The 12,264-nt window shown below is 42.2% G+C and overlaps 1 protein-coding gene across 1 annotated transcript in view; it reads right to left on the bottom strand.

Annotated features, from left to right (window-relative positions):
- USP39 (ubiquitin specific peptidase 39) overlaps positions 1 to 12,264 on the bottom strand; it is a 35,067-nt gene continuing 22,803 nt past the window's right edge. Inside the window, exons 10-13 of the mRNA XM_043468723.1 lie at positions 9,107 to 9,249; positions 3,297 to 3,432; positions 1,454 to 1,540; positions 1 to 489 (exon numbers count right to left, since the gene is read on the bottom strand). Coding sequence (XP_043324658.1) covers positions 442 to 489; positions 1,454 to 1,540; positions 3,297 to 3,432; positions 9,107 to 9,249 — 414 coding nt within the window. The 3' untranslated portion in view covers positions 1 to 441. The remainder of the gene's footprint in view (positions 490 to 1,453; positions 1,541 to 3,296; positions 3,433 to 9,106; positions 9,250 to 12,264) is intronic.

Below are 12,264 nucleotides of genomic sequence, written 5' to 3'. Positions count from 1 at the left end.
TTTAAAAACAGGGAAATATTTAATTCATCCCCAAACACATATCAAGAAATGAAGAGACCCACAGGAAAACTATCTACCTATGATGGAAGAAGGGTGTTACTGGCTTCAAGCTCTAAATCCTATAATCCTGAGGCTTTGATGTTTCAAAGAAACCCATCTAGTCTTTTAGCTATTCCTGGCTATTCGGAAATAAATTACATACATCTGTAAAAGAGTTCTGGCCTGCTAGAAGGGAGCTAGCCAGGGAGGAGAAAGGGGCACCAATCTACTGTAAATGACCAAAGACCAGCTGAGTGAAAGCACAGAGCCATCTGAGGCAGATGGACCACTGATGCTCTGGTGAGAACCAGAACACAGGGCTGGCTCAGGGGCTTGTGCCATCCACCTGCGCTCAGAACCAGTCAGCCAAAGCCCCTGGGAGCAAAGTTCTAAATGCCTCCTTCATGCCCCCTGCTGGTTGGTTTCATCATTATCTCGCCTCTTCCAAATCTGTAAGAAATGAATACAATAGATACTTAGGAGCCTGTGTTCAGTCCAGAAATATTTATCATGCACCTAAATCTGTGCTAGGAAATGAAAAAACTATCACCCCAACTGTGTATTTGCTAAGTCCCCTGAAACTAACTCATAATCTTTCAGAAAATTCCCTTTCATTCAATTTTCACTTTTCTACCCATCCTTCTCTTCCCATGCCAAACTCCTTTTCTGAAAAAGGACTAACAGTCAGGCCTGCAACTTTAGACAAAGTTACCAAGGAAAGAGTTCTCCTTGGAACAAGCAGTGTCTCTCTCCTTTTTTATAAAGCTGTGGCATTTTCTTAGCCTCAGTCTTCCTTCTCTGCAGGGACTAGGACAGTTAGAAAGAGAAGACGGGGGACTTCCTTGGAGGTCCAGTGGTTAAGACTTTGTGCTTGCACTGCAGAGGGAATGGGTTCGATGCCCTGGTTGGGGAAATAAGATCCCATATGCTTCACAGTGTGGCCAAAAATTAAAATTAAAAAAAAAGAAGAAGAAGAAAGAGAAGATAGAGCCCCTCAGCTCCATGAACTTCCAACACAGTGGAAAGGACAGTTAAAACATACAGCTGCTGCTCCATAGACATGGGACAGTGCTGTGGGCTCACAAAGAGTGCTGACTTTGCCCAGGGAACTGGGGAGAGCTTCAGAGATGACTCTGGATGATTCTGAGCTCTTCCTCCTTGAAATCAGACCACACACTTGCAAAACTAACCTGGTTGACCACACACAGATAACCTCCATGCTCACTCATAACTTGTTCATGCTTCCCTGTCCTTCTCTTCACTGAAGATCACTCCTGGCCCCGCCTCACTCCCCACTGCATGTCGAAAGGCACCCAAGCTAACTCAGTCCCACTCCCTGCCTTTACACACAACACTCCTCTCACCAGCCCCCAAACCCCATCACCTCCACGCTCATCGAGTGAAGCCAACCCACCTGAATGTAAGCCTCCGACAGTGTGATCATCTGGGGAAGGATGTCGGTCACCTGGAGGTCCTGTAATTCATACCATTTGCCTGTCCCCTGTAAGGAGTATGAAGAGCTAGGTCAGTTTGCTCCCAGAAACCAACAGAGTTTTAGAGGGAAAGAGATGCAGCCAAAAGCTAGAAAAGTCAGAACAGTCACTAGTCCATCACCCAGCAAGAGTTGTAAGAAAGTACAAGACTTCTGCTGGGCATCATTCAACATCAAGAGCTTTTAGGGTGTTGATCCTGACAAACAAGTTCTGCTGAGGACTCCTTAAAGCACAGTGGAGTCTCAAACACTGTTCGTCTTTTAGGAAGAGACTAGGAGGACAGCACAGAGAAAAAAGAGGAAGCCCCTGCTCCTCACCTGAGATGTCCCCTTGCTGCTCTGAAGTGACAATCAACACATTCACTTAGAAGGTGCAGCATTAACCAAAAATGGACATTCCCACTCCTGCCCCAGAGGACATAGCAAGAGCTGGACAGAAAAAGACTCCTTGGTGGACACTGTCCCTCATACTAACCTGTTTCCTTTGGCCTAAGAAGCAGTGCTGCAAATATAGCAAAATCTACCTCACTTCATGCTTCTATAAACAAAGAGGAAAAGAGCTTTCTGGATTATGGCAGAGATACTTCTGGAAGGTCACCTGCCTCATCCATCCCAACTTTCACGAAATGCCAAAGACAGATATATTCCAGTTATTCTGGATATTCCAGTAGCTCAAATAGGATACACAACAAAAGCTCGGGATCCCATAATGAAAATCCCTATTCCTGGTGCGAGGACTGGTTAATAAGAACACAGTGAAACCGAGTATCCAGGTTCAAATGCCAACTCTGCTAACTTCAGATCAGTTACTACAACTCTAAGCTAGGTTCCTCATTTGTAAAAAGATGGTATTATCACCTGTCTTGGAAGTGTGTTTTAGGGATATAAACAAGATAAACATACATGAAGTATGTGGCATACTATCTAGCACACGGACAAGTACTGGTTATTATTAAATTCAGATGCTCAGAAGACTGAAGTTAGAACAATTTGTGCCAGTAATCTGCATGATAACAAATACATCCTAAGCACATGTTTCCCCTATTTTCAGCAAATTCACAAAATTTTTTTTAGCTGAAAGGGAACCTCTCTACCACTGCTTTGTAAACTTTAATTTCATACCCTTCAGAGGCTCTTGTTAACAGGTAGACTGTGATTCAGGAGGTATGTGAGGGGTCTGAGATTCTACGATTTCTAACGAGTTCTCATGTGATGTCAATACTGTGGATCTAAGGCACTTTAGGAGGCAGGTGGTAGTCCAGGACAGTGCTTCTCAGTCTCGGCTACACACTGGAAATCTGAGAATTTTAAAACCATCAAGATGCCTGGTTCTCACCTCCAGATAATCTAATCAAGTCTTGACTCCAACATTTTGGACCGGAAAACTCTTTGCTGTGGGGGCTGCCTGTGCATTGGAAGATATTCAGCAGCTTCTCTGGCCTCTGCCCCAGTGGAAAATCAACAGGCACAAATTACATTGTTTTCACATAACTGGTCTGAGATGGCCCAGGCTTCAGCAGTCTAAAACCTGCCCCCAGGGAAGTCCCATGTGCAGCCAAAATTGAGAACAGTTGCCTTAAACTGGTCACTGGCAACTCTGTTTCTCACAGAATCCCAAAGTCAAGGACAAGAAAGAGCAAAGTGAAAGGAGCTGCCTTCCAAAAGGCCAAGGAACACCACCGGCCTCTGCCACTCTGTACAGAGTGAGTCAGCCCTACAGAGTGGCCTCTGCCACTCTGTACAGTGAGAAGTCAGCCCTACTCACGTGATGGAGCACATGGATCCGGTAGGAGCCCTCGGACGGTTTGCCATCATGTACAATGTTGGCGATGAGGTCGTAGGTGGTATTCTTGTGTACCGCCTGCACTTCTTCAGACAAATACTCTCTCAGGTCCACATTTCTGAGGATGATGAAAATAAAGTGAAGACCAGACAAAGCCTACGAGGTTAGTCCTGTAGAGGTTAACTGTCCTCCCTAAATGGACCATGAAGCTGTGGAACCCTATTTCAGGAACCTGGATCTAGGTGGGCTTGAATAGCTAGGGAGCCCAGGTTTGTGGAAATTCACAGTTTGCCACAAAAACGGGTCAAACTAGGAAGACTGGCTCTATGGGAAGAGCACATTTTAAAAGCATGCCTAGGGCTTCCCTGGTGGCTCAGTGGGAGAGAATCCACCTGTCAATGCAGGAGACACAGGTTCAATCCCTGGTCCAGGAAAATCCCACAAGCCGCAGAGCAACTAAGCCTGTGTGCCACAACTATTGAGCCTACAGGCCTCAACTACTGGAGCCCAGGTGCCCTAGAGCCTGTTCTCTGTAAGAGAACTACTAAAGTGAGAAGCCGGCCCATCGCAACTCCTCTCACTGCAACTAGAGAAAGCCCACATGCAGCAATAAAGACCCAGTGCCACCATAAATTAATTAATTAACTAAAAATAAAAAAGCATGCTCAAAGACGTTCCTGGTGGTCTAGTGGCTAAGACTGCACTCCCAATGCAGGAGGCCCTGGCTCAACCCCTGGTCAGGGAGCTAGATCCCATATGCCACAACTAAGAGTTTGCAAGCTGCAGCTAAAGATCCTGCAACTGAAAGATCCCGCATGCTGCAACTAAGACTCTGCACAACCAAATAAATAATATTTGCAATTAAAATTTTAAAAAGAAATAAATAAAAGCATGCCTAGGGGAGTCATGCCTGGTGGTCTCGTGGTTGGACTCCATGATTTCACTGCCGGGGGCCCTGGTTCAATCCCAGGGGAACTACAATCCTTCAAGCCATGAGGCATGGCCAAAAAATATTCAAAAATAGAAATTAATGCATATCTAGCAGTCTAAAGTACACAGCCTGGAGTCATTCAGACCTGAACTGGAATCGAGGCTCTGTCACCTCAGAGCTGTGTGTAAGTTTAAGCAGGTGACATAAGCTAAGGCTCTTCTATATGAGAATGAGAGTCACCATCTCCTCTGAGATGAGAACAAGGGTAACCGCTTCACCCTCTGCTCTATCAGGGAATCAGTTGCAGTGGCAGTGTTCAGGGGGTACCTGGTCTCTGGACTCGGGCTATAGAAGCCTGCTCACCTGATCATGTCAGTTATCACTGTATACAATCACTGTAACACTTCCAGTGTGGCAAAACAGGACTTTCCTGGTGGTCTAGTAGTTAAGAATCCGCCTGCCAATGCAGGGGACATGGGTTCTATCCCTGGTCCATGAAGATTCCACGTGTTGCCAGGCAACTAAGCCACCCCTAAGTTGTGATGTGCAACTACTAAGCCCACGAGCTGCAACTGAAGCTCTAGAGCCCATGCACCACAACAAGAGAAGTTACCACAATGAGAAGCTCCTGCGCCGCAACCAGAGTAGCCCCTGCTTGCCCCAACTAGGGGAAGCCCATGCACAGCCACAAAGACCTAGCACAGCCAAAATAAATATATCAATTAACTTTTTAAAATATGGCAAACCAGGCAGATCATTCAGATTTGTTTTTTTCTTTGACTTTATGGGACTGTGTTTATTTGATTATTTTGTCTTTAGTCAAGTAGGCAGAATGGTTACAAGTAACAGAAATCCACCTTGGGCAGCCTAAGTACAAAAGTGGGATTAATTGATTCAAGGTGTCAGACTAGGAAATGCAGCAGAAACCGGGCACTAGAGAAGCAGCAAGATCCAAGAGTTACCTGCCCTCTTTTCTGCTTTGACACCAGCTTTTTCCTTTTCCCATCCAGCTTTCTCTCCTTTATAGAACCCACCTTGACTCCCCCACAGCTTCCAAATTTCTCAGTTCTAATTGTCAATAGAGACTACTGACTAGGTTCCTTCAATTGGGACTTAAAAACATCAAATTTATTTTTAACACTTGAACACTCATTTTTTTAAACACAGAGAAGCATTCTTGATGTACTTGGAATAAAACCTCCTTTTGTGTTTTATTTGTTGAATTCTATCAGTTGATGTATAAGTGTGGTATAAATGTTTAACAGTTTTTATGAAGTCAAGAGCTATAATACAGGCTTACTGTGAACATGGCAATGACAATTACCAAGAACTTTCAAATAGGGAATGGCAACCCACTCCAGTACTCTTGCCTGGAAAATCCCATGGACAGAGGAGTCTGGTAGGCTACAGTCCATGGGGTTGCAAAGAGTCGGATATGACTGAGTGACTTCACTTCAAATAGGGAAATAGATTGACAGATTAACGCAACTATTAAGAGAAAGCGAACTACACTATTTTCAGGAAAAATATAACCTTCTGACGCCTATAAATATTTATAAAGATTTAAATACAAGGTAGAATAAGAGAGAGTATGTGTGTGCTCAGTCACTCTGTTGTGTCCAACACTTTGTGACCCCATGGACTGCAGCCTGCCAGGCTCCTCCGTCCATGGGATTCTCCAGGTAAGAATACTGGAGTGGGTTGCCATTCTCTTCTCCAGGGGATCTTTCCAACCCAAGGATTGAGCCCGCATCTCCTGCACTGGCAGGCAGATTCTTCACTACTGCACCACCTGGGAAGCCCAAGAGAGATTATATCCTTTTCTCATCTCTAGAACTGTCTGCTGTGCTACCACTCATAACATGAAACACAGCGCTATCATCTCTAGAAGGATTTACAATAAATGCTAACAGTGGTCACATCCAGGGATCACTTCCAGATATGTATCTCCTTTTGAATTTTACACTATGAATTTATGAATATATCATCTGTCCAAAAATACAAAAAATTTCAATGTAAACCATGTATTAATAAGCAGGCAACTTTGTTCTACCTATATTATGTAACTTTCCATGTGTTAAGGATAGCTATTTATTCCCACAGACTGACAGCGTCCCATATAGATTGCAATAAATAGTCATTGTTGTTTTGGGGCTTTTTGGATTTTTTTTGGCCCTGCCACGCAGCTTGCAGGATCTTGGTTCCCCAACTGTGGAACACAGTGAAAGTGCTGAGTCCTAACCACGGGACTGCCAGGGAAGTCCCTAAACAGCCATTGTTAAAATACATTTTAGATATGAGTCTGAGGAAACCTATGAGGGCTCAAGAGAGCCAAAATGCCTGCCAGCTGCCAAGAACTGACTTCTCATATTGTCTTCTCAGCTTTAACAACAGCTGTTTAGACTTCTTTGAACAAGTCCTAGAGAAGTCTTCAGAAGTATTTATACTCAAAAATTTCATGACTGAATCCAAACTGTCTCAGTGGCAAAAGGGAATAAATTGATGTTAAATCGTTTTGCTTTAGAAAACAGTCAATGGGGAAAACCCTATTTGTTCCCCCAGGAGAAGAGTCCAATGTTGAGACCACCTAACTAGCTGGAAGTGAAACTTTACACCTGTGCCTCAGAAACCCTATCTCCAAACAAGCAGGGGGCCGCTAATCACTGCACATCTGATGGATCTCTGTTATGAACAAAACACAGGAGAAAAATTAGATCTGACGAAGGGTTTTTCAAATGGGAACTTGAGCATAATGAGAACTGTATTAGTCTAAAAGTGATGACAGTGCATTAATAATCAAAGCCTAGGTTTCCAGGATAGTCACACAGTATAATGGTCTCCATCGGACTAGTGGACAAGTAATCTTTTTCTCAATTTCTCCAAAGCTTTCTGATAGACAAGCTACTGAAGTCACAGTGACCAAAAATCCAAATGGTGGCAAAATAAACATACTCCAGGTCCATAATATAAAAGAAACCTCCTACCAGTGAAAGGAAATTTCTGTGCTGACTGAGCAGGAACTACCATCAACACACAGTCCTGCCTCGGGAGCTGCCTTAGAGTCAAGAGGGCTCCTTCCTCTCAGGAACAGACTGGTGACTACAGCAATTCACAAAAGTCCAGCTCTGAATTAAAACCCCTAGTCTTTCAGAGAAAGCCCCTCTGTGGTCCTACTCAAGTTAGCAGACAGCTGGCCTTCATATCCCCAGATTTCACTCTACTTGTCACACAAACAAAATATTAGAGAAGAACAGGAAGAAAACTGCATGAAAAGAGAGAAAGAAATTCTCCTGTAACCCTAACTACTACAAAGGTTTTCTCTCCTCATCCACCACTGTTCACAGAGTCTTGGTGATGCTGGAACCAGAAATAATAAAATGTTACATCTGGAAGGATCCCTAGGGCTCATCTAGTCCAGGCCTCTCATTTAATCCAGGAGAGAGTACACAAAGGACCTGCGCAAGGCCATACGGATAGGACAACACAGAACTCAAGACTTCTTTTAAGTTGCCACCCTCTTAAATGCTACACAGAATTAAGAAGTGGTACTATTTTCAAAGGAAAACACTGGCAGTTCAGTCTGGGCAACTGGAAACTGGAGGGGATGGAAGGAGAAAGACAAGAAAAGGAAATGACCATTTGCCCATTACAGCCCCCCAGACTACTTTCTGAGGTTTAAAAATAACCACACTTCTGAGATAAACAGCATGGTAATCCTATCTTCTAACCATTCAAATCCTTCCAGTAAGAAATCACCTTAGGGCTCCTCCCTTATCTAAAGGCCCACACACAGACGCACCTTTTTTCGTGCCAGCCCCACCACCAAGCCTCTCTGTGGTCTCGTCTCTTGGGAACTAAAAACCAACTGTCTACCCCCAAAGGGGTCTTGCAGGAGCCTTCTACAGCTCCTCCAAATTCCCCATTAAAATACTTGTAAACAGAGACGCAGACATAGAGAACTGACATGTGGACACGGGAGTGGGGGGAGAAGGGGAAGGAGATGGTGGGATGAAATGGGAGACTACGATTGACTATATAAATACACTGCCATGTGTAAAATAGCTAGTAAGAAGCTGCTCTATAGCACAGGGCGCTCAGCTCCATGCTCTGTGATGACCGAGAGCAGGGGATGGAGTGGGATGTGAAAGGGAGGTCCAACAGGGAGGGGATATATGTATGCACGTGGCTGATTCACTTCATTGTACAGCAGAAACTAACGCAACATTGTAAAGCAAATATACTCCAATAAAAAAATAAAGGACACATACTGAAAAACAAAACTTATACAAATATCTGCAAAAAGAACTGCATGGTCAATTAAAAATAAGACTATACATCAAAATTTATAACTTTCTCATCAAAAGGCAGAAATTGAACACATTCCAGACTATATCCTCTAGGGAAGAAATAAGATAGTAGGGTTCCAAGAGAGTAACGCAAATCTAGAGTCATCCCCACTGTCCATACTTTAACTATAGCACACAAGATGCAATGATAGGCAGACAAACGTACAGACTAACTGTTCAAGATTACCTTCAAAGCCAGGAGAATCCTACCTGTCCTACTTTTACCGACTGTTCATCCTACTTTTACCGACTGTTCATCCCTATACTGAAAGACTACAATTCCCAGCAGTCAACAAGGAGAGAAGACAAAAGGGGAATTACCTCCAAGTAAACATTCATCTTTGAAGTCCCTAAAATGTTTGTATCCTTCCCATAGAAACCTTAACTTATATAGTGTAGGTAGGTTCCTTATAATCTCCAACTAAGATAGTCCAATATTAAGAGTAGCACAAAGAAATAAAAAAGGAACTCAAGCTCACTGCCCCTAATAGGAAGTGAAGGAGGGGAACACTCACGTAATCGGGAAGTTGACAATAGTCGGATTCTTCTCCACAAAGAAATTGTTCTTAGTGAATCTCTTAATACAAAAGATTAGATATGGAGGCAGCTTGGTGAGCTGGAAGCGCTTCAGAAAGTTCTCCTTGTAGGTCTTATATTCCTAGAGAGAGAAAAGAAAATGATCAAGTTAGTGTTGGAGCATTAGAGCAGGAACACGAGTTTTGTTTTGGCTTGGTTTGGGTTTTTTAATAGAATTTTGTCTTCCACTTAGAATCCAGAAGACACCTGACCCCAGCAACCACCCGGAAGGGTTAAGAATAGCTGTTTGGCCAAAGCTGAAGTACCTCATCTGTGGGCTGTGTTTCAGCCAACAAACTGTTTTCAGCCAGCAAACTGCTGAACTCTAACCATAGTAATGTAGATATTTGTTTCTATAAGCAAAACAAAAATGTCAAGTGAAAAAGAGGATTTGTTAAAAGATCAGAATTTAAAAACCATGAGTTGCTGTTTTAGTCCCCCAGTCGTATCCAATTCTTTGTGACCCCAGGGACGGTAGCCCACCAGGCTCCTCTGTATGTGGGATTTTCCAGGCAAGAATACTGGAGTGGGCTGCCATATCCTTCTCCAGGGGATCTTCCTGAGCCAAGGATCGAACCTGTGTTTCCTGCATTGCCAGGCAGATTCTTTACCACTGAGCCACCTGGGAAGCCCCTAAAAAAAATTAAGAGTTTCACTTAATTTAAAATAAAGAAGAATGTCCTGACTATTTGACCATCAGACACATGCACCACGGAACAGGCACTTGTGACCAACAAGGAGCCCTGGAAAACTGAGGGTTTTCCAGAAGAGCTGTCAACTGACATTCCACGTTCCTTCCTCCTCCCAGGCTCCGAGACTCATAAGTCAAGTACAGTCTGTTGAGCAACACTTAACTGAGGCCTCCCTCAGGACTTCAGTGTCTCACTTTCAACAGGGGACCACTAGGCAGGGGAAACAGAAGACCTGAACAACAGTATAATCAGGCCCAAAGTTCCACTGCCATCAGCATAATGTACATTCTCAAGTGCACATGGAATAATCTCCAGCAAAAGAGGGTGTGGAGAAAAGGGAACCCTCTTACACTGTTGGTGGGAATGCAAACTAGTACAGCCACTATGGAAAACAGTGTGGAGATTTCTTAAAAAACTGGAAATAGAACTGCCATATGACCCAGCAATCCCACTTCTGGGCATACACACTGAGGAAACCAGATCTGAAAGAGACACGTGCACCCCAATGTTCATCGCAGCACTGTTTATAATAGCCAGGACATGGAAGCAACCTAGATGCCCATCAGCAGATGAATGGATAAGGAAGCTGTGGTACATATACACCATGGAATATTACTCAGCCGTTAAAAAGAATTCATTTGAATCAGTTCTAATGAGATGGATGAAACTGGAGCCCATTATACAGAGTGAAGTAAGCCAGAAAGTTAAAGAACATTACAGCATACTAACACATATATATGGAATTTAGAAAGATGGTAACGATAACCCTATATACAAAACAGAAAAAGAGACAGAGAAGTACAGAACAGACTTTTGAACTCTGTGGGAGAAGGTGAGGGTGGGATGTTGCGAAAGAACAGCATGTATATTATCTATGGTGAAACAGATCACCAGCCCAGGTGGGATGCATGAGACAAGTGCTCGGGCCTGGTGCACTGGGAAGACCCAGAGGAACCGGGTGGAGAGGGAGGTGGGAGGGGGGATCGGGATGGGGAATACATGTAACTCTATGGCTGATTCATATCAATGTATGACAAAACCCACTGAAATGTTGTAAAGTAATTAGCCTCCAACTAATAAAAAAAAAAAAAAAAAAATAATCTCCAGCAAAGACCATATGCTAGCCCGTAAAACAAACTTCAACAAACATAAAATATAGAAACAACACAAAGTATGTTCTCTGACCACAATGGGATGAAATTATTAACAGAAACCAGCAACAGAAAGAAACTTGCAAAACTCACAAATATATGGCAATTAAACAATATATTCCTTAATAAGTGATAGGTTAAACAAAAAAGAAATAAAAAGGGAAATTAGGAAAGAATTCAAGATGAATAAAAATGAACATACAACATATAAAAACTTATGGGATGTAGCTAAAGCAGCGGTCAAGAGGTAAATTTATAAATGCCTAGATTGAAAAATAAGATCTCAAATCAATAACCTTCCACCTTAAAACATTGGGGAAAAAGCAAACTAAACCTAAAGCAAGCAGAAAAAAGAAAAAAAAATCAGACCACAAGTTAAAAAAATACAGAATAGAAAAAGAACATTTCAGAAAAATCAACAAAACCTGTTTCTTTGAAAAAACAAGCCTTTAGTTAGTTGAACAAGGGAAAAAAAAATCAAATTACTAGAATCAAAAATGAAAAAGGGAACATTATTAGGAATTTTACAGAAATAAAAATGATTATAAAAGAACACTATAAACAACTGTATGCCAAAACAGTGGATGAGTTAGATGAAATGGATAAATTCCTAGAAAGACTCAAACTACCAAAACTTAAAAAGAAACAATCTGAATAAACCTACAAGTAAAGAAATTGAATTAGTCATTAAAAAAACTACCCACGAAGAAAAGTCCAGGCCCAAATTTCTTCACTGGTATTTTCTATCAAACATTTAAAGAAATAACACCAATTTTTCAAACCCTTTTCCAAAAATATAAGGATGGAATACTTCCCAACTCGTTTCACGAGGCCAACATTACCCTGATACCAAAACTCAGCACAACTACAGATCAGTATTTCTATGACTATGGATGCAAAATTCCTCAACAAAATACTAGTAAACCAATTCCAACATAAACAACAACAAAGAATTATACACCAATTATACATGGCCAAGTATGATTTATCCAGGAATACACAGGTGGCTTAACATCCAAAAATCAATTAATATCATGTACTGTATCATATAATAATAAGAAAATAAGGCAATAAATAGCAAAATAAGACAACAAATAGCAATAACTGAAACCCACACAATCATCTCTGTAGATACAAAAAAGCATTTGACAAAATCCAACACCTTATCATGAGAAAAACACTCAATAGAGACAGAAGGGAACTTCCTCAACCTGATAAAGGGTATCTATGAAAAACAGATATGTGATGTTATCC

Source organism: Cervus canadensis, chromosome 5 (assembly GCF_019320065.1).
Source record: "Cervus canadensis isolate Bull #8, Minnesota chromosome 5, ASM1932006v1, whole genome shotgun sequence".
Classification (NCBI taxonomy): domain Eukaryota; kingdom Metazoa; phylum Chordata; class Mammalia; order Artiodactyla; family Cervidae; genus Cervus; species Cervus canadensis.
Note: the sequence above shows the minus strand (reverse complement) of the source record. Positions and strands in the feature narration are given on the sequence as shown.